The 21,724-nt window shown below is 35.2% G+C and overlaps 2 protein-coding genes across 10 annotated transcripts; both read left to right on the top strand.

Annotated features, from left to right (window-relative positions):
* Positions 1–552: 552 nt before the first annotated feature.
* Positions 553–2,725, top strand: LOC113737701 (disease resistance RPP13-like protein 4). Its single transcript, XM_027264887.2, has 2 exons — positions 553–606; positions 902–2,725. Exon 2 carries the CDS (start codon positions 908–910, stop codon positions 2,723–2,725), a length of 1,818 nt encoding a protein of 605 aa, XP_027120688.2. The 5' UTR covers positions 553–606; positions 902–907.
* A 12,582-nt stretch (positions 2,726–15,307) lies between these two features.
* LOC113736925 (disease resistance RPP13-like protein 4) lies at positions 15,308–21,441 on the top strand. 9 transcript variants are annotated; one of them, XR_003459865.2, is made up of 5 exons: positions 15,308–15,693; positions 16,008–17,712; positions 17,805–17,915; positions 18,203–18,435; positions 21,041–21,441. XR_003459865.2 is itself a non-coding variant. In XM_027264148.2 (3 exons), the coding sequence occupies exon 2, from the start codon at positions 16,014–16,016 to the stop codon at positions 17,913–17,915; it is 1,902 nt and encodes a 633-aa protein (XP_027119949.1). In that variant the 5' UTR covers positions 15,308–15,693; position 16,013; the 3' UTR covers positions 21,041–21,441. The 9 variants fall into 9 exon arrangements, 2 of the variants coding, with proteins under 2 accessions (XP_027119949.1, XP_027119948.1); XR_003459860.2 differs by having other exon boundaries at positions 16,008–17,915; positions 18,203–18,245; positions 18,355–18,435; XR_011842130.1 differs by having other exon boundaries at positions 16,008–17,915; positions 18,203–18,265; positions 18,355–18,430.
* The last annotated feature ends 283 nt before the right edge of the window (positions 21,442–21,724 follow it).

Genomic DNA, 21,724 nt, shown 5'->3' with positions numbered 1-21,724 from the left:
ATCAATTAGATATCTTGTCGAGCTTACAGTCAATTTGTAAACTTTTGATTAATTATAATTTTTGTTTATGTTTGACTAATAAAGAATTCAAAATTTTCAAATCAGCAATTGTTGTGTGGCGTACTCTAAATTTGTGGTAGTATTGATCTCAATGTTTGTGTACCTAAAGGTAATAATAATAAAATTTTTGAGCTTACAATCAATTTGTAAAATTAATTAATTACAATTTTTGTTTATGTTTCAACAATAATATATTGGAAAAAAAGTCGAATGAGTTGTTTTGAGGTGTACTCTATCCCTGTGGTAGCATTAATCTCAACATATATAATTATGAGGGTAAATAATAATAAAGTTATGAAGCAATACCTAAAAGTTACTTGTAATAGCTCCCTGTAACGTAAAGGGTCATATGTGGATTATGTTGTACAGGTACTCGTGTTAAGATTTCAAATAACTTGTAATTACGCAAGGGACTAATTGCTATACGCAAATGTACATATTCTTTGCTCCCCATCTAGTCTGCCTATTGACATCACATTTGAAGATCCCCAACTGAGGAGGAGGAAGAAGAAGCCTCTAAAAATTTCACAAACTGCAGGCTCCCAGGTACTTTAATATTCTCCCAACCAGTTTAAATTTCTTCTTGATTCATTGATTGCTCTGACATTTATTAATTGTGACGATAAGTATAGGGGGTAAAAAAGCTGACTCTTTTTGAAATGGTAAAGTTTTGTGCGCAACTGTTCTTTAACCTTGAAGTAAATCTTGATTTGCAATTTGGGATTCCATTAATCAGTAGTATAATATATTTTCTTGGTTTGTTTTAAGTATATAAAAGTTTTATCTTTGAAGATTTGATTGCTAATGTTTTCTTAGCTAATAGGAAGTATTGTTTCTGTAGTTAAGAATGCCAGCTCAAAGAAAACCTGAGGAAATTGTCCCAACACTACTGGCTTGTCTGGAAAAAGCTTGGGATGCATTACAACCCATCCATAAGAAAGATGAGAAAATAGTTTCGGGATTCAAAGAAATTGAGACTGAACTTGACAAGATGAAAGATTGGGAAGGGAAACTCATAAAACGGTTCAGAACTTTGGTGCAAGACATCGATAATGATGTTTGGTTTGATAGATTGAAGCATGGCAACGCTGATGACATTCTTAATGGATTGAAGCTCATCAGAAAGAGTGTTACATCTGTAAAACAGCTCTTTCCGGCAAAAGAAAGTCAGGTGACAGAAATAACACATTCGATGCTTTTTACTGGGAAGGATCAGACGTCTGAAGATCAGGCTGTCGGGAAGGATCAGACAATGTCTGAAGAGTGGTCGAGGCTTGGCGTGGAGGAAAAAATTTATGTTAGCAAAGCAATATCAGATTTTCGGAAAAGTTTTGACTGTCTGGAGAGCAATCAATTGAAAGTATGCTCCTTGTGCCTTTCAATTTTCCCAGAGAATAGCATCATGAAGAAGAGACCCCTTATTTACTGGTGGATAGGAGAGGGTATGGTCGCTAAAACCTCAGAAAAGACTGCAGAGGAGGTTGGAGAAGATGTCTTTGGACAATTGATAAATGAAAGCTTCATAATCCCCAAAGTTGAGAATCATTCTCCCAATATAAACAGTTTTATCGTGCACCCTTGGATTCGAAGAATGCTGATCTCAGTTGCAAAAGGACTTCACTTTTTTGAATTTAATCCTACAGGGATGCCTAGCAATGATCATCGTCATGCATTCTTATTTGCGGGTCTTGATGCTTCAGCCAGTGTGATGCCTGATGGTATTCTTACGGTTTTCAATGTGAATTGTCAATATCTTAGATTTGAACTTGACTGGCTCTCGAGGTTGAATAGGGTTGAGGTTCTTCAGTTGGGCCGGTGGCAAAACTCTGTCGAACATCATATTGAAGTGGAATATGAAGTCTCTTTGAATGGTTTGGGAAGTCAGACATCCCTAAGATATCTAAGCCTCAGAGGCATTTCTAGATTGACTAACCTACCTCGTTCTGTGCTTAAACTAATAAACCTTGAGATTCTGGATTTACGTGCATGTCACAGTCTAGAGAAACTGCCTTCTGATATATCAGCACTGAGAAATCTTACTCACTTGGACGTGTCAGAGTGTTACCTGCTCGAAAGGATGCCAGACGGTATTCATAAGCTCTCTGCTCTCCAAGTACTAAAGGGTTTTGTGATAGGAAGTGTTGGAAGAAATCCGTGCAAGCTAAGTCAACTTGCTCAGTTAAAAAGGTTAAGGAAATTGAGTATACGAATTGGGAATGAAGCTGTAGGAGAAGGGGAGTTTTCAAACTTGGAGAACTTTGAAGCCCTGGAAATTCTGATAATATCATGTGGAGCAGTTACAGAAGTTACAAAAGATGCTCTAAAGACCATCTCAGTCCCACCAAAACTTAAGAAATTGGACCTCTGGTGCATCCCTTTCGAAGATATGCCCAATTGGCTAAAGCCGGGTGTATTACAATATTTGGAAAAATTATACATCACGGGAGGTGAACTCAAAAGCTTAAAGAACCAAGGTGAACAAACCTGGAAAGTAAAAATTTTACGTTTGAAGTATCTGAAGAACTTGAAAATTAACGAGCAAGAATTACAAACAATGTTTCCTGAGGTGGAGTACTTGGAGGTCAAATGCAACAAGGAGATTGATCGAGATGAATATGATCTAGATATCACACGGAACAAAAGGCAGAATGAGAAGCAATTGTAGCAACTACTTGAGTGAGTTTTGCTGCTACTTTTTTGTTTACTATTCATTTTTAATTGCTCCTGATTTCTCCTATATTCCTCCAGCTCCTGTTTTTAAAGCAAGTTATATTACTCAATTTCTAAGAATCGATTGCTTATGTTGTTTCCGACCATGATTGAGTGTTCTAGAGTCAGTAATATGTGAATCTCTTTTTATAACCTACCTCCTTCGGTGCTTAACCTAATAAGCCTTGAGATCCTTGATTTACGTGCATGTCACAATCTGGAGAAACTGCCTTCTGATATATCAGCACTGAGGAACCTTACCCATTTGGATTTATCAGAATGTTACCTGCTCAAAAGCATGCCAAAGGTATTCATAAGCTCTCTGCTCTCCAAGTACTAAAGGGTTTTGTGATAGGAAGTGTTAGAAGAAATCCGTGCAAGCTAAGTCAACTTGCTCAGTTAGAAAGGTTAAGGAAATTGAGCATACGAATTGGGAATGAAGCTGTAGGAAAAGGGGAGTTTTCAAAGTTGAAGGACTTTAAAGCCCTTGAAATTCTGGTAATATCATGTGGAGCACATACAGAAGCTTCTTTAGAGACCTTCTCAGCCCCACTGACTCTTAAGAAATTGGACCTTCGGTGCATCCCTTTGGAACAAATGCCTGATTGGCTAGAGCCTCGTGTATTAAAAGATTTGAAAAAATTATACATTAGGGGAGGTAAACTCAAAAGCTTAGAGAACATAGGTAAACAAACCTGGAAAGTTAAAATTGTACTTTTGAAGTATCTGAAGTGGTGTACTTGACGAGTCAGAATAAAAACGCAAGTTTCCTGAAGTGGTGTACTTGGAGAAATCAAATGCAACAAGACTGATCAATGTACATATGCTCCAGATATCAAATGGGACAAAACGCCACATGAGAAAGCAATTGTAGCGAATACTTGAATGAGTTTTGCTGCTACTGTTTTGTTTACTATTCATTGTTAATTGCTCCTGATTTCTCCTATATTCCCTCATCTTCCCTTTTTAAAGTGAGTTATATTACTCAAATTCTAAGAATCAATTGCTTATGTTGTTTCGGACCATGATTGAGTGTTCTAGTGTTGGTAATACGTGTGTCTCTTTTTATTTTCCCTACAATCCTTGTAAGATTTTTTGTTGTTAATATTTTGAGCATATTATTTCCAGAAGTGTGAAATTTTCTTGTTAGTGCTGAAATCTCGTGTTTTTAGTCTCAATTAAAATTTCTCATCCTAACTTCTCCTGTCAGAGCAAGGTACTTGTTTCAATCTTTAAGTAGACGGCCCTCAAAACTGATGAATAGTGGAAAGACATAATCTGAGGAAAAACCATATGAAATTACTGTTACTCTTATTTTGGCAAGACAAAGTTAATCTAACCTGCATGGTCCCAGGAGTAGGAGAAAGAGAAAGTGCTGCTTGGAGAACTCCTCCTGCTTTAAATTTGTAAGGTGAAAAGAGGATATTTGTGAGGTTTCAGCATGCCTCTTTGATCCAAGCAATTTTGAGTGCAGGTTGAAAGTAAAAACAGGATGAAGTAGAGTGAAACAAAGAACTAATGAATCATTTGATGCTCATGGCTTTGCCGGCGAACGCTTCCAAAGGCGACCCGCTCGAGTTTCCTTCTTTAGCAGCCTCGATTGCAATTGAAATATTTTTTCCTCTGTTGTGGGAAAATTGGATTATTGTCTTATGTATTTAAGGATTGTTTTTCTTGTCCATGATCCATGTCTTTACATTTTATAGATGCAATATCATGAGCTAAGCTCTCCAATGGTGCCTTCCAGCTTATGATGGGCATTTCCATTGTTTTCTTACACTCGCCCCAAACTACAGTAGTATCATTTACAACATATTCTACACCTTTTCCAGTTTCCATTCCTCTCGTGATAGCCAACCGATTGACTTTCTCTCCTCTTGATTGGAATAATTAGGAAACTGAACTAAAAGTCTTAATTGAAGAAACAGCAATTGGATCTTTGTTTGGTTGCATAAAGGGGTCAATGGCCAAATTCCCAATGAAGCGAGTCAGTCATCTTCAACAATTATCTTGAATCAGCCCCCAGAAACCTGAGCTATATTCTTCAGAGTGCTGCCAAGCCTGTGAATTTCTTTGGCTACTTAGGTCAAAGAGATTTTGGCAGTAATTATTTGCTCGAGTGTCTATAACAAATGCAGTTTTGTCTTCACTACATTACAATGCTGTTTATTTTATTTTTACTGGGTGCCACAACTTTGTGAAAATTAAAATGGAAATTACTAGAGGACCAATAATCTTATAGAACCATATGCAGGCATCTTTTTCAATTCTATGCATTAAATCAGTTGGAGTACTTGGTAAGTAAACTCTGGTAAGAGAATTGTGAATTTGCAACTGGTTATAAAACTATTGAGCATCTCCTGTCACAAGATGAAGGATTGGATTTGGTTTGTTGATAGACATGACATACATAATAGGCCAGCCATCTGACATGTCAAAATCCAGGTTCAGCCAGAAAGAAAATTTCTTGTACAGTTGTACAAGTCTACCTGCAATGACATCTGACAAGAAGGGAGGGAGAAAAACTAGAGACAAAAAACAATGAGTGAGCAAACAGTTACACCTTGCAAGCATTTCACCTTCAACAGAAGTCATCATTCATCAAGTGTTTCACCTTTCTTATTAAATATCTTTTGCACAACTTATTTGAGTAATTATAGTAGTACAAGCGAGCAAACATTTAAACCTTGCAATGTAAATTAGCGATATCATGGATTTACTTCCTCTCAAGATTGCATAGTGTCCAAGTGCTGCATTTGGGATGATGACAGACCTCTGTCCAGCATCACGTTGAAGTAGAAAATGAGATTTGATAGTTGATTAAGAAGAAAAGGAAGGTGCAATATAAAGTGCATTAAATGATTTTGGGAACTCTGATGTGTCTAAATAAAGCCTCTGAGATGTTTTAGAATAACTACAAATCTTCAGTTCAATAGTTTGAATGGAATATTAATAATCAGTAGTTTGATTACCATCCTAAGCATGCTGATGTGAAATTGTCACATACTGCATGTTTGTACTATTTCCTTATTCTATGTGCTGACTCTGATAAAGCTTTTGAAGTTGTTAAGGGTACTTCAACAGAATATGGGGATTGTCTGATCTGTGTCCTAATTTGCTATGTTTTGGGGAGAAGTATGGAGCTGTGTGATGGTGTTTGTATGCCTTTTGGACATTTGCTTGTGACTTATCTAGGACTTTCAATAACCTCTTCAGGCTGTCTTTTGCTGATCGGAAGGTTATGATAGCAAAATAAGATAATAGAGTTGGTCTGTCAAGACACTGATCATGTGGACAGACTTCAGCTCGTTAAATGTGTTCTAAATATTCATGTGTATTGAACTATTGTGTTTGCAGTTCCAAAGTAAGTATTTAAGAAATTAGATAGTTTATCAGCAACTTTTTGGGCCTGGTGAGGAAAGAAAGTACTATGGAGCTAAACTTGGTCTGACATCTGTTAACCAGTGAGCAATGGAGCCTGGGACTGAATAAACTTGACCTTTGGATTATAATTTCTCGCCCACGAGCAAGGGGGCTTGGGACTCACTAAACTTGACCTCTGGAAATGGAATAGATAGCTGATTTGATGGGGAATGTTGGTACACTAAATATACAAAATAAAAGCTACCTTTTATAGCTTCTTTTTAGCACCTGTTGATTCTTATCTAATGCTTTGGCTTTTTTGCTGTCAATGATTCCCCATTTTGTGTGTGAGTGAGTGAACGTTTGCCTATGTTGCAGGTCTCAAACTGCTCCAGTCTCTCGATGCGCCAAGTATTTGCATGGTGTAGGGATTGATCTTGTTGATGGGTTGCTCCTAGTGGTGACTCAGATCAAGGGGAAAAGCTTAATGTTTTATGGATCCATTTTCTGGGCTTTTCAACTTTCCTTCTGCATTAGAATTTCTTTACTGTTGCAGGCTCCTGGAAGTTAACCAAATCTAGAAGTGAATGCAATTGCAGCTGCCTAACCTGCCTTGTAGTTTGGAATAGGCTATTTACAAAAAAGTATGAGGCCTGATGTATCTGTGTATTTGCATTATTTACCTGAGACAATGTGGAATTTGATATTAATCAATCATCTTGGTCAGACTTGGATCACAAACTTTTCGTGACTTTGTCTGATACTCTGATATCTGGACAGCAAAGGCCCTTACGTGGTTAGCGTGACAGCGTCTGGTATAAATAAAGTTGTTGATTGAATTTCCTTTGTTTTCCTACTATTTGTATAGTATTTAATGCAAGAAAACTAAAGAATTAGTCTATATAGAGTACTTTTTGTTATTTAGAAGTTATTAACACAAGAGTTATGCTAATTATATATTAAGAGTAGAAATTCTGATATGAGGAAACAAACTAAGGGTTGATTTGTTAGACACTCTTTCAAAGAGAAATTAAAGGGATAATGAAATAACTTATGATATGCGCAATTGTATAATTTCGATCGAGATCTATAATCCATCCCCTTTGTCCATGAAACAAAGGATTTATTACTCCAATTGATGATGGAGATTGGATGTCATCTTCTAGTTTATGAAGTCATGTCACAGAATTCTTCCCCTTGAGAAGTTCCTTGCTTGTAGATGCGGATAATAGTTTGCTTTGTTTAGAGAATGCCTGTGCCCCCAAGATGTTCATCTTTTCAGTACAAGGGAGGTTCCAACTCCGTCCTACTAGTTGGGTTGGGCCTATTAGGTACTGTCGTACTGAAACATAGTGCTCTTGACGGGGTTAGGTCAACTTGAACTCGATTCGTTCAACCTGAAAAGATCCGTTAAATCTAATCTTTCGTTGGGTCGAACAAAGTGTAAATTCGAATATTACACCCAAATTAAATGTGACTTGAGTTTGGGTCTTGCAAGCCTCAGCCCCGATTAAGGTTCTACTCGTTTGTGTCGATATATATGCACGCATGTATGTATGTGTATATAAAATTGTTAAATATGTACTATAGTAATTCATAATTATTGAATATATGTTCTATATAATTATGTGTTTAATTATAAGTTTGGGTTTAGTTCAATTTGAACTCCGAACTCATACAAAAGTGTGAGCAAAGTTTGAACATTTTGATTTGAATCCGAAATCTGAAAGTACGAAGTCTAATAACCCTATTTAATTTATGAGTCGAGTTTGAACTTATAAAAATTCAACTTATTAAAGCTCGGCTTAGAAAACCTGATTGACGACAAACTTTGCACGATTTTAATATAATGGAATATAATGGATCTGTTAATTGATGAAACTCCATTTGCACGATTTTAGACGGTAAACTTTGAGATCCTCATGCTCAAGACAAACCATTTGCTTGTTTTTCACTGTTCGCTTTAGCCTATTCTGATCATTTTGGTGCAAGCGGAAACTAGATGGCTGAATAAATGGGAAATGGGATTCGAACATATGTTTGCTAGCTTGCAGCACTAGGCAATGATTTCTGCTATTTCATTTGATATTGGGTCAAGTACCTACAAACCCCCAGGCTATTGAAAACATACAAAGGACTCTCTTGTGCTTGGGAGAAGGTGAAATCGTTAGCTTTTCTGGAGTTAATTGTATTTACCTTCCCTAGGGTTTGTCTATATTACTAAAAGAACCCTATAGTTTGATCAAATAATGGTTACCCCCGGTTCATAACCATTGCCAAGCTCTGTTAATAGATATGTGAAAATGACTGAAAAATCGTAGTGTAAGAGATTTTAAAAAAAAAAATTTGAGACACACTAAATGAACATGTCTTTTAACAAAAGGAGAAAAAACAGGACCCAGTAGATAGAGCCCAATACAAAAAAACAAATATAAAAAAAAAAAAATAGTGGAGTAACAAGAATTAAGAAAAAGAACATAAATAAAACCAACTGTTATGGAGGAAAAAGAAAGAGGGAAAAAAAAAAGAGAAGGGAATGGATTTAAAAAGAAAAAAAGGATGAGGAAGAGCAGAGCTCTTTGCCATGCTAATCCACAATCATCATTTCGCATCCTTCACCATCATCTCCATCACCCAACATCACAGCGTCACCCTGCGATCTTCTCATGGACTTGGAGAATGATTTCGTCAGCATGGTTCATCCTGACAAAGACATGGCAGGATATTAACTAAATTCACCCAAAAAAAAAAGTTGTTTGCAAAATTGAAAACCATCTATTGCATGAAAGGAGAACAAAAAGAGAAGGAGAGGAAGATAGAGGCAAAAAGATTGAAAGCCCAACGCCTCCTATTTTTGTCAATGTTTATCGACTTAGGTTCCGTTTGATAAAACTGAATCTGAATTCTGAAGTCTGAATACTGAAACAATTAATTTGCTGAATTTTAAGTATTGAAAAAAAATATATGAATGTCTGAATTTTAATGTCAAACCTATTGATACTGTTTGATAAACATTTATAATTGAATACTTAATAAGTTAAATTTGACAAATTTGCCCTTATATCTTTTCATCCAAAAAAGAAATAGAACCTATGATTTAATTAGCTAAAAATGTTAGGTATGAAAATGATAATATTTATTTTTAAATCAAATTAATATAAAAGATGAAATATATTATATGTGGAGTATGGAGAAGATGTGAAAATCATTCAAAAGGGAGAAAAAAGAAATTGAAAATCATTAGATAGAGAATATTAGATTGTTTAATTAGATAAGAATTTTGAACATAATTAACAAACAAGGGTAGATTTGGTAGATAAGATAAGGTAATTGAATTAATTCTATTGATTCCTATCAGAATTAAGCATTCAGTTAGGATTCTTGTGCTAAAAAAAATACACACAAGTTCAGCACTACTTAACAAGTTCAGCAAATGGATTTTTATTTATCAAACACTCAAAACATCTGAATTTCTGAAAAAATTCGGATTCAGCACTTTTTTATGTTATCAAACAAACCCTTAGACAATTATTAGTTCTCCATTTCCACCTGTGCCTTGCCACTTCTTTCTCCATTGATTTTTTTTTTCTCTTTGATAAAACACAAATGACAGAAAAGAAAAGGTGAGCTTTAATAAAATTTTCTTTGGGGACTTGAATATGGTTTTTTGTCCATAACCAAGTCTTGCTTGTTTTTTTATTCTTATCTGTGCTTAATCCATGTTTGGTTGAATCTCAGGTGTGGCGTTGCCCTTGAATCTGAGTGCTCATTTATTAAACGTGGAGCTTGACAATTTCCTTGTAGAGAATTTGGCTTGAATATAAACACATGTTTTGCTGGATTGGCGTGATTTTGAAGCTAATTTTCGAAAAAAAAAAAAAAAAGATTTGAGAGAGAGAGACAAATAGATTGGAATTGGCAATTCCAATTGTTACTGGTTTGCTATCGGAAAAGGCTTAGAACTGGTGTTGGGATGGAAGAAGAACGTCCGGTTTTGGTGGGCATTTTAGGGATGTCATAATAGTTTTGTGTCAATAGTACTAACACAGTTGATTGGCCGACACTAGTCAACTAATGGCAAGGGTGTGTTTATTATTAAGTTGTGAGATTTAGCGATCTTTTCGTAGTTTGACTTAACCAGTGGGTTTGATATGTAGTTTGGTCAAACCTCAGGGAAGATAAATGTAATTAACCCACTTTTTTTTTGTAATTTGTAATAGTCAACACCGAAAAGTCAACCTTTCTTAATGCATTAATCTAGAATTACCTATCTGCCCTGTAAACTCTTCTGTACATGACTTTGAATTGGCCAGCACTTTAGTGTTGGGGTGAAAGTAAAATACTACAAGAATTGGTGGGCAAGCCTTAAAATTTATTTGATTTGTTACAGTTACATGAGTGACGTTCATAAAATACCCCTATTTAGTTGAACAATTAGGAGTCAGATCGATTTTAGGTAGTGGCACCACCCTACAAAGCCTTAATTGGAACTGCAAAATAAGTTCGCGTATCAAATTAGTTAGGAATAAAAGTTAGGGACCACATCAGCACTAGTGAAAAAGTTTAGGGGTGAAATTTATCATTTTTCCCACCATTCCCATTGCACTCCGTCAAACATACAGATTTATTTAGTTTAATCAAAATGTACAATTACAATGGACCGAAGAACTAAAGACTAGAAAACAAGAAAAAAAAAAAGATTGAGTAGTTTTTCACAGTCAAAGGCCTTAAGATAGATATTTTGCTTAATGAGCTCAATTTATTATCTGTTTTAGGAGCCATTTAGAGTTGCAGTAATTTATTAAAAAGAATTTCTATTAATAGAGCTTTTAATAAAAGCAGTTATTAAGTGATTTTAAGTATATTATTTTGATACATAATTCAATAAGTACTTATTGTATTCGATAATAAATAATTTAAAATTGTATTTATCTCTTTATTTGGTTCATAATATAGAATAAAAAAATTAAATTTAGGGATAATATCCGAAACCTCACATGAGGTTTCTCCTAATATCACAGATGAAAGAGGAGAATCAATAGAAGGCTACAGAACCGCAAGCTAAAATTTTTGCAGTCGTCTTTTGCCAATTAGATGCAGGAAGGGAAATTTTTTTTTTTTTTTTTTTGAGAAACACCCCCCCCCCCCGGTGAGCTATATTTGAGAGATTTTTTTTTTTTTTTCACGTATATTCTAAGAAATTAGCCCAAATTTGATCTTCAACATGTAGAGGTAGTGTGAAGGAAGGAGTAAACATTAACGAGAGCAGATCCTCTGTCCAATATTTAATGTCCAATTTCCTGTCCAATGTGAAACTACGTAGTTTCACTTATTATATCTGTTGATATGGCAACTAAAAATAGGTGGCTGTTTGGCTGCCTTGTACTTCTTTTTCTTTCTTCTTTTTTGGCTTTCCTTTATTTACACAACTTTGTTGCAATTCTCATCTTTTTTTAAAACAAAGTATTAAGGATTTCAAATACAAAAGAATATTTAAAAAAGATGGGAATTGTAACAAAGTTGTGTAAACAAAGGAAATCCAAAAAAGAAAAAATAAAAAGAAGTATACGGCAAACCAAATAGCCACCTATTTTTAGTTGCTACATTAGCAGATATAATAAGTGAAACTACGTAGTTTCACATTGGACACAAAATATTGGACAGAGGATCTGTTCTCAACATTAACACCTTGCCAGCTTCTGCTGTAAACATCCGGCCAGTTTTGCCCCATCATAATGTCACCGTAGTGACGAATTCGGAACACTTTATAATCATCCTTAGATTCATTCATCAAAGCCAAACCCATATCCTACAAGAATCGAGCCAGGACGTTCCAAGTTCGGCGGACTTTCTAATTGCTGAATTCCACAAGAAACTATCTCTGTCTACTGCAACACGTATCAATCCATTAGAAGAACGCACGATCTGAAAATTATACTAACTCCTAATTCGGCTTTTGCATCGAAAGGGATATTCAATGTTGGTATAGTACAGGGAGTAGAGAGCACTGCATGAAATAATGGGCCTCATCACCATAATTGTCATGCATGTTCCTAGGGTGAACATGAAAAATCAGTCTATGGTGATTGTAATCGTTGTTATTGGAAGATTTGTTGAGATGGGCACGGATGAATTGTGGGCTCGAGATTAAGGAAAGCCGTGATTTGGAAATGCACCAGTTTGACTGACCTAATTAATTAAAGCTGATTTCCCACTAAATTGGAGGCAAACTCTGAGGTATCCGATGGTCTGATTTTTTAAGATTAAGATTTTTTCTTAGTTCAAAGGTAACCCGAAGAACTGAAATTCTTTGACTAATAAATCTCCCCATAAAATAGAAATTATGAAAAACTTGGAGATAAAGTATAGATAATAACTCAGAGAAATTTTCATCATTTTGATAATTTGATTAGAATGCAGCTGCAAAACCAAGGATCATATCTTCGAAGGGCTTCAAAGAAGGTAGTTTATACTCAGGTGAACTACCAAACAAACTCTCAATTACAAAACTTTCTACACTTACTATCAGTGACAAAGCCAGGATTTTTTTTTTCGGGGGCCAAAATTTTCTTAATATGCTATGTTCAAAATAATTTCCATCCATTTAAATATATGACATTTAAAAAAATCAAATATTAATTTTAATTATAAATATATATATATAAACTCTCATAATAAAAAGTAAAATTATAAAAAATTAATTGCTTGATATCAAGCATATTAATTGCTTGATATATATATATATGCTTGATATATATATATATATATATATATATATATATATATATATATATATATATATATATATATATATATATATAACACATTAATTGCTTGATATGCTTACTGGGAAGATAGAGTTCTGTAGGCTAGGATTTTAAAATACATGCAGCAAGAAAACCTAAATCCAAAAAAAGAAAAAAAGAAAAAGATATTCAATAACGGTCATATAAGGTCTACAGAATTTAAAAGAAAATAAAAAAGAACAATTTTTTCCAAAAAAAAAAAAAAGAGAACTGACATATGAGGATTGAGGAAAACAAAATCCACCTACTGATTTTCCTGGCGATAAGAGATGACCATTTTATCCCTCCCAGCAATAGAACTCCAAAATTGTATATATAAAACTTTTCATATAACAATAAAAACAATGAGTTTGTTTGGACAGGAGATTATTTGCCATAATATATTTGCTTACATCACCATTACAATTTCCAATACAGTCTTTTATCTTCCCAATTACCTTTTTTTCTTACATACATCACATCACAAAAAGTACTACAGTAAAAATATCTCAAATAATTTACAATCTTTCCCCAAAATCTACTTGTATATCCATTCATTTGCAAGGCCTCCAGACTCATCCCTCCCCATAAAAATGCTAATAGCCCGTAACAAACAGAGAAAACAGAATTCCACATGATTGTGCCTAACAATTTGCCTAGAAACCACGATCATCAGTTCAAAGTTGTGGAAACCTTGAAGTTAAGCTAAGCTTCATTGTTTGCATGATAAGATGAGTGGCATAAGAATTCTTAATCTGATATAAAAATTTATAGACCTGTGGGAAATCTTAATGGTTGCAAACAGGGAAATAGTTTAAATGGATATTGAAGTTCTTAAAGCAATACTGCATTTTCCCATTAGTACAGAATTTTTTTTTTTTTTTTTTTTTTAAAGGAAACTGCTATAGGTAGACTTTTACACTCTGCCATGGTTGTTGAGCAAAACTAAGCTTTCATCATACATAATCACTGTCTCAGATTAATCTTCCAGATTGTTAATGCAAGAATATGCAAGGGATTCATGTTTCGGATTGTAAAGTGCCAACCACCTCTTAAACATGCTCACAATTAGGCCGTCCCTTGATTCAAATAATGGTTTGTAGTGTGATGCAGGATCATAAGACAATCCAGTAACCAAAATCACTTTTGTCCAAGATTCCTTCCAACATATTCCTTCATAATCCAAAGATGTGTATAGTGACAAAACACAGAAAGACATCCTCCTACAGCCAATAACGTTCATTTTTTGGTTGTTCCACCTCTCCATAGATCTCATTCGTCAAATCAAGGCTAGCAATCTTCCCCATTATAAGAAATATTTCCCATTTTTTCCTACGGAGCTTCCAATTAACATAATAAATCTCCCCAGTTGGACGACAGTCCCAAGAATCCTCAATAATCTTCCAAGAACTCGTGTTTCTACTATAAACATCAAGCTAAGCGTGCCCCTTTGTGATGTTACCATGAGATCAACTCCAATGAAGTGTCATGGATACAGATCCATTATATACATCATCAAAATGATGCATGTAAATGCAGCTGAAAAAGAGGAGATAGTGGGCCTTTTTTGCAACGGATAAATTTGGTTAAACATAGACAACTGATAAAATTTCATGGTGCAAGTTAACGTTCAAAAACAAATTTTTTTTTTTTGGCAACCGTCATTTTTTTGTTCTCTTTATATAAACACACAAGACACTTTATATATATATATATATATCTCAATATCCTACTCTATTATTTCTCTTACTCTCTCACTCATTTTCCTCAACCTCTTTGCACAATTTTCTAAAATTTCAATATTTTGTGATTATGGATGAGAATTTTAGTAGTTTTAGAAATATGTCAAATGCTCCAAATATAGAAAATTCATCCTACTCACAAAATTAAAACCTCCAAAATTTTCCAAATTTCTCATTTCTTGGTATTCCTACAAAATGTGCAAAATTAATAATATTATTTTTTAGAAAATAAAAAATCCAAAATGTAAAAAATTTAATGAAAGTTTAATAATTTATGTTTAAAAATAATGAAATTATTTTTTAAAAAATTAATTTATTTATGGGATATGAGTTATGTATTATTAAAATAAATATTTGATTTAATTGTGGATTCATACTATTATAGCGCATAGGGTGTAATTTATTATGAGTAAGAATATAAAAAAAGCTGAGACAGTGGAATGCTATATGGCACCATAGTTGCCTTAATGACGAATTTGGAACACTTTATAATCACCCTGTAGTGACTCTAGAAATAAATTATTCAGACATAGTTGAAAAAATGTGGAAATCAAGGCTGTAAATTGAAATTAAAAAAAGTTTATGAGACCATTTGTAGTTATTTAAAACACTAAAGGCCCAACAGAAAAGTTTTGGGCATGATTGTAAGTTTATCGCTTTAATGCCCCTTTTTAAGAGCAACTTCCAGTTTCCACTTTACTTCTTTCTCGTCGCCGTCGTCAAGTTCCGATGCAGGCCACGTTCGTTTCTTTCTTTCTATATTTTTTTTCTTTATTCTACTGGAAAAACAGAAGAAAAGTTTCTTTATTTTTTCTTTTTGGTTAAGTAGAAGAAAAGTCTCTTTACTCTCTTCTTTCTTTCTTTTCCTTCTCATTTGTTGTTTCGTTGAAACTTGAAACCTCTTCTCTCTCAAAGTAGTAATCTAAATTGGAAAAGTATAATATATTCTCTACTACCCGTCTAGTCTGCCTATCGCACAATTGAGGAAGAAGAAGAAGAAGCCCTTTTAAAGGTTCCAAACTGCAGGTTCCCAGGTACTTTAATGTTCTTCCAACAAGTTTAAATTTCTTCTTGGTTCATTGATCGCTCAGACATTTACTAGTTGTGAATATAACTATAAAACAAAAACCCAAAAAATAAAAGTTGACTTTTTTTTTTCTTTTGAAATGGTTGAGTTTTGTATGCAACTGTTCTTTGACCTTGAAGTAAATCTTGATTTGCAATGTGGGATTTTATTAATCAGCAGTATAGTGGATTGTCTTGGTTTGTTTTAAGCATATAAAAGTTTTATCTTTGAAGATTTGATTGCTAATGTTTTCTTAGCTAATTGGAAGAGTTGTTGCTGTAGTTAAGAATGCCAGCTCAAAGAAAACCCGAGGAAATTGTCCCAATACTACTGGCTCGTCTGGAAAAAGCTAAGCAATTTGTAGTAGGGAGTATCAGCGAGAACAGTGAGGGAGACCCTCTGGTTTTGAAATTCAAAGAAATCGAGATTGAACTTGGCAGCATGAAACGCTTGTTCCCCAGGATAAAACATTGGGAAGGGAAACTCATGGAACAGTTCAGAACTTTGGAGCAAGACATCGATGATGATGTTTTCTTTAAACAGCATGACGAGGCTAATGAGATTCTTAATAGATTGAAGCGCATCAGTGAGAGTGTTGTGTCCGTAAAACAGCTATTTTCGGCAGTGGAAAGGCAGCTAATGGATAGAACACGTACGATGCCTTCTTCTGGGATGCAATTCCCTTCTGAGGAGGCTTTTAGGAAGGATCAGACAATATCTGAAGAGTGGTTGAGACTTGGTGTGGAGGAAAAAATTTATGCCAGCAAAGCAATATCAAATTTTCAGAAAAGTTTTGACTGTCTGGAGAGCTATCAATTGAAAGCATGCTCCTTGTGCCTTTCAATTTTTCCTGAGAATAGCATCATAAAGAAGAGACCCCTTATTTACTGGTGGATAGGAGAGGGTATGGTCACTAAAACCTCAGAAAAGACTGCAGAGGAGGTTGGAGAAGATGTCTTTAATGAATTGATAAATGAAAGCTTCATAATCCCCATATTTGAGAACCTTTCTCCCAATATAAACACTTTTATTGTGCACCCTTGGATTCGAAGAATGCTGATCTTGGTTGCAAAAAGACTTAGCTTTTTTGAATTTACTCCCTCAGGGATGCCTAGCAATGGTCATCGTCGTGCATTCTTATTGGCGGGTGGTAGTGATTCATACAGCACAATGACCGAGGATACTCTTATGGTTTTCAACGTAAATGATCAATATCTTGGTTTTAAACCTGACTGGCTCTCGAAGTTGAATAGGGTTGAGGTTCTTCAGTTGGGCCGGTGGCAAAACTCTGTCAAACATCATATTGAAGTGGAAAATAAAGATTTGACAGTTGAGTCGAAGAAGAAAAAGAAAGTGGAATATGAAGTCTCTTTGGATGGTTTGGGAAGTCAGACATCCCTAAGATATCTAAGCCTCAGAGGCGTTTCTAGATTGACTAACCTACCTCCTTCGGTGCTTAACCTAATAAGCCTTGAGATCCTTGATTTACGTGCATGTCACAATCTAGAGAAACTGCCTTCTGATATTTCAGCACTGAGGAACCTTACCCATTTGGATTTATCAGAATGTTACCTGCTCGAAAGCATGCCAAAGGGTATTGAAGAGCTCTCTGCTCTTCAAGTACTTAAGGGTTTTGTGATAGGAATCGTCAGAAGAAATCCATGCAGGGTAAGTGACCTTGCTCAGTTGAAAGGTTTAAGGAAATTGAGCATACGAATAGGGAATGAAGCTTTAACAGAAGGGGAGTTTTCAAACTTGAAGGACTTCACGGCTCTTCAAATTCTTGTGATATCTTGGGGAATAGTTTTGTCGCAGTCGAGTACAAATGCTGCTCTGAGTCCATTCTCAGTTCCACCAAAACTAAAGAAACTTGATCTCAGGTGTATCCCTATAGTAACCTGGCCTGAATGGTTAGGGCCTGGCAGATTGATATCTTTGGAAAAACTTTACATCAGGGGAGGTGAACTCAAAAGCTTAAAGAACCAAGGTGAACAAACCTGGAAAGTTAAAATTTTACGTTTGAAGTATCTGAAGAACTTGAAAATTGACGTGCAAGAATTAAAAACAATGTTTCCTAAGGTGGAGTACTTGGAGAAAGTCAAATGCAACAAGATTGGTCCACATGAATATGATCCAGATATCACATGGAACAAAATGCAGCATGAGAATGCAATTGTAGCAACTACTTGAGTGAGTTTTGCTGCTACTTTTTCGTTTACTATTCATTTTTAATTGCTCCTGATTTCTCCTATATTCCTCCAGCTCCTGTTTTTAAAGCAAGTCATATTACTCAATTTCTAAAAATCAATTGCTTATGTTGTTTCCGACCATGATTGAGTGTTCTAGAGTCGGTAATATGTGAATCTCTTTTTATTTTCCCTACAATCCTTGTAAGATTTTTCGTTGTTAATATTTTGAGCATATTATTTCCAGAAGAAGTTTCTGAAATTTTCTTGTGTTGAAATTTCATGTTTCAGTCTGAATTAAAATTTCTCTTGCTACTCCACCTGTCAGAGCAAGGTACTTCTTTCAATCTTTAGGTAGAGTACCCTCAAAACTGATGAATAGTGGAAAGACATAATCTGCAGAAAAGAATATGTGATATAACTGTTATTCTTATTTTTGCAAGACAAAGTCCAACCTGCATGGTCCAGAGAGTTGGAGAGAGAGGAAGTGCTGCTTGATAATCCTTCTGCTTTAAATTTGTAAGGTGAAAAAATTGGTATTCATGTGGTTTCAGCTTGCCTCTCTGAAGTCTGATCCAAGCAATTTTGAGTGCATATTGAAAATAAAAATAGGATAAAGTAGAATTAAACAAAAAACTAATGAATCATTTGATGCTCATAATTGCAATTTAAATATTTTTCTCTGTTGTGGAAAATTGGATTATTGTCTTTTGTATTTAAGGATAATTTCTCTTGTCCATGAGATCAACATGGTGCTGCCTGCTGTTCATGTCTTTACATTTTATAGATGCAATATCCTGAGATAAGCTATCCAATGGTGCCTTCCAGCTTATTATGGGCATTTCCTTCCTTTTCTTATACTCATCTGCCCCAAACTACAGTCTTGAGTATCATTTACAACATATTCTAGACCTTTTCCAGTTTCCATTTTGTTCATGAGAGCCAATAGATTGGCATTCTCTCCTCTTGATTAGATTAACTAGGAAACTGAACTAAAAGTCTTAATTGAAGAAACAGCAATTAGATCCTTATTTGGTTGCATAAAGGGTCAATGGCCAAATTCCCAATGAAGCTAGTCAGTCATCTTGACAATTGTCTTGAATCAGGCCCCAAAAACTTGAGTTATATTCTTCAGAGTGCTGCCAAGCTTGCAAATTCCTATGGTTACTTAGATCAAAGAGATTGTGGCAGTAATTATTTGCTTTAGTGTCTAAAATACATGCCATTTTGTCTTCAATAAATTATCATGCTGTTTATTTTTATTTTTACTGAGTGCCACAACTTTGTGAAAATTAAAAAGGAAATTTCTAAAAGATCAATAATCTTATTGAACCATCTGTGGGCATTTTCATCAATTCCATGCATTAAATCAGTAGGAGTACTTGGTTAGTAAATTCTGGCAATAAATAATAATCTCTCTCTTTAAAAGCTATAATTATCACTGTGTACTTAATATGGAGATGTGAACAGAGCTCATTTATTAAATTTGTAACGTTCTACTACCTGATTGTGAAGAACAACTAGAAAAAGAGAATTGCGAATTTGCAGTTCGTTATAAAACTATTGAGCATCTCTTTTGTAACAAGGTGCTGGATTGGATTAGTTTTGTTGATAGACATGACATGCATAATAGGCCAACAATCTGACATGGCAAAATCCAGGATCAGCCAGAGAGAAAATTTCTGATACAGTTATACAAGCCTACCTGTAATGACATCTGACAACGAGGGAGAAAGTTAAAAAAAAAAAAAGACAAAAAACAAGTATACAACAGAAGTTATCATTCATCAAGTGTTTCACCTTTCTTATTAAATATCTTATGCACAACTTTTTGAGTAATTTAAGTAGTATGAATGAGAAAACATTACACTTTGCAATGTGAATTAGCAATATCATGAATTTACTGCATGTCAAGATTGCATGGGGTCCAAGTGCTGCATTTGGGATGATGGCAGACCTCTGCCGAGCATCATATTGAAGTAGAAAATGAAGATTTGATAGCTGAGTAAGAAGAAAAAGAAGCGCGATATAAAGTGCATTAAATGATTTTGGGAACTCTTAAGTGTCTAAATAAGCCTCTGAGGTGTTTGTAGAATAACCACACATCTTCAGTTCAATTGTTTGAATGGAATATTAATAATCAGGAATTTGATTACCATCCTAAGCATGCTGATATGAAATTGTCACCTATTGTTCATTCGCACTATTTCCTTATTCTATGTGCTACCTCTGATAAAGCTTTTGAAGTTGTTAAAGCTACTTCAATTGTTTTCCTGGCTGGTGTAGAGGGAAGGAGCATGCAGCTGCATGAGTGTTTTTATGCCTCTTGGACAGTTGCTTGTGACTTGTCTAGGACTTCCAATTATCTCTTCAGGCTGTCTTTTACTGATTGGACGGTTATGATAGCAAAACAAGATAATAGATTTGGTCTGTCGAGGCACTGATTATGAGGCATCCCACATCGGTGGTGGGAAAATGAAAGGAAAGGTATAAGAACTTGGGTCCTTGGGCTATTAGGCAATATGGGTTAATCATTTTGAGCCAGTGGATTTCGGTCCAAAAATTACTTGGGCCAGCCCTTGGACCCTGGTCATGACAGATTATGTGGGCAGACTTCAGCTCATTAAATGTGTTCTAAATATTGATTTGTATTGGACTATTGTGTTTGTGCTTCCAAAGTAAGTGTTTAAGAAATTAGATAGTCTATCAGCAGCTTTTTTTTGTCTGGTGAGGAAAGAAATTACTATGGCGCTGAAATTAGTTGGTCTGACATCTATTGACCAGTGAGCAACGGAACCTTGGGACTGACTAAACTTGACCTCTGGATATAATTTCTTTCTAGTGAGCAAGGGGGCCTGGGACTCACTAAACTTGGCCGCTGGAAATAATTTCTTATTCTGACCACGTTTGGAATATCTCTGCATAAAAGGATAGCCTAGTCAACGGGGAATGTTGGTACACCAAATACACAAAACCAAAGCTAGCTTTTATAGCTTCTTTTTGGCATGTGTTGATTCTTATCCAATGCTTTGGGTTTTTTGCTGTCAATGATTCCCCATTTTGTATGTGAATGATGCATCTATTATCTAATTCGACCACAAAGCCAATTAAGATTTGTCTATGTTGCAGGTCTCAAACTGCTCCAGTCTCTCCATGCGCGAAGTGTTTGCCTGGTGTAATTTGAGGCAAAGTTCGACGCGATGCCCATTTAATGCGGTGATTGTTCTTGTTCATGGCTTGCTCCCAGTGGTGACTCAGATCAGGGGAAAAAGCTTTATGTTTTATGGATCCATTTTCCGGGCTTTTCAATTTTCCTTTTGCATTAGAATTTCTCTACTGTCGCAGGCTCCTGGAAGTTAACCAAATCTGGAAGTGAATGCAATTGCGGCTGCTTAATCTGCTTTGTAGTTTGGAATAGGCTATTTACGAAAAAGTATGAGGCCTGATGTACCTGTATATTTGCATTATTTACCTGAGACAATGTGGAATTTGACATTCATCAATCATCTTGGTCAGACTTGCATCACAAATTTTTCTTGACTTTGTCTGGTGCTCTCTGATATCTGGACAGCAAAGGCACGGACTGACCGACCAACGGATTCTAGTTTTTTTTCTTCTTAATTTGGAGGTGTTTTTTTGGGGGTGGGGGTGGGGTGGGGAATATAGATTCACTGGAGTTGAAGAGAGTTAATGCTTGAACAAGGTTTAATGGAGTTGGAGAAGATAACAGACAAAAGACATTAGTTATGAGGTTGGTGACAGACAACGGTCAGTTGCTTATGGCCCTTATGGGGTTAGACAGTTTGCAAGTAA

The sequence above is a fragment of the Coffea arabica genome, chromosome 3e (assembly GCF_036785885.1).
Source record: "Coffea arabica cultivar ET-39 chromosome 3e, Coffea Arabica ET-39 HiFi, whole genome shotgun sequence".
Lineage (NCBI taxonomy): Eukaryota > Viridiplantae > Streptophyta > Magnoliopsida > Gentianales > Rubiaceae > Coffea > Coffea arabica.
The sequence above is the reverse complement of the archived record's forward strand: the minus strand, read 5'-3'. Positions and strand labels throughout refer to the sequence as shown.

What these genes read in the sequence shown, in the direction of transcription:
- LOC113736925 (XM_027264148.2), top strand. Translation starts at nt 16,014, where the DNA reads ATGCCAGCTCAAAGAAAACCCGAGGAAATTGTCCCAATACTACTGGCT.
- LOC113737701 (XM_027264887.2), top strand. Translation starts at nt 908, where the DNA reads ATGCCAGCTCAAAGAAAACCTGAGGAAATTGTCCCAACACTACTGGCT.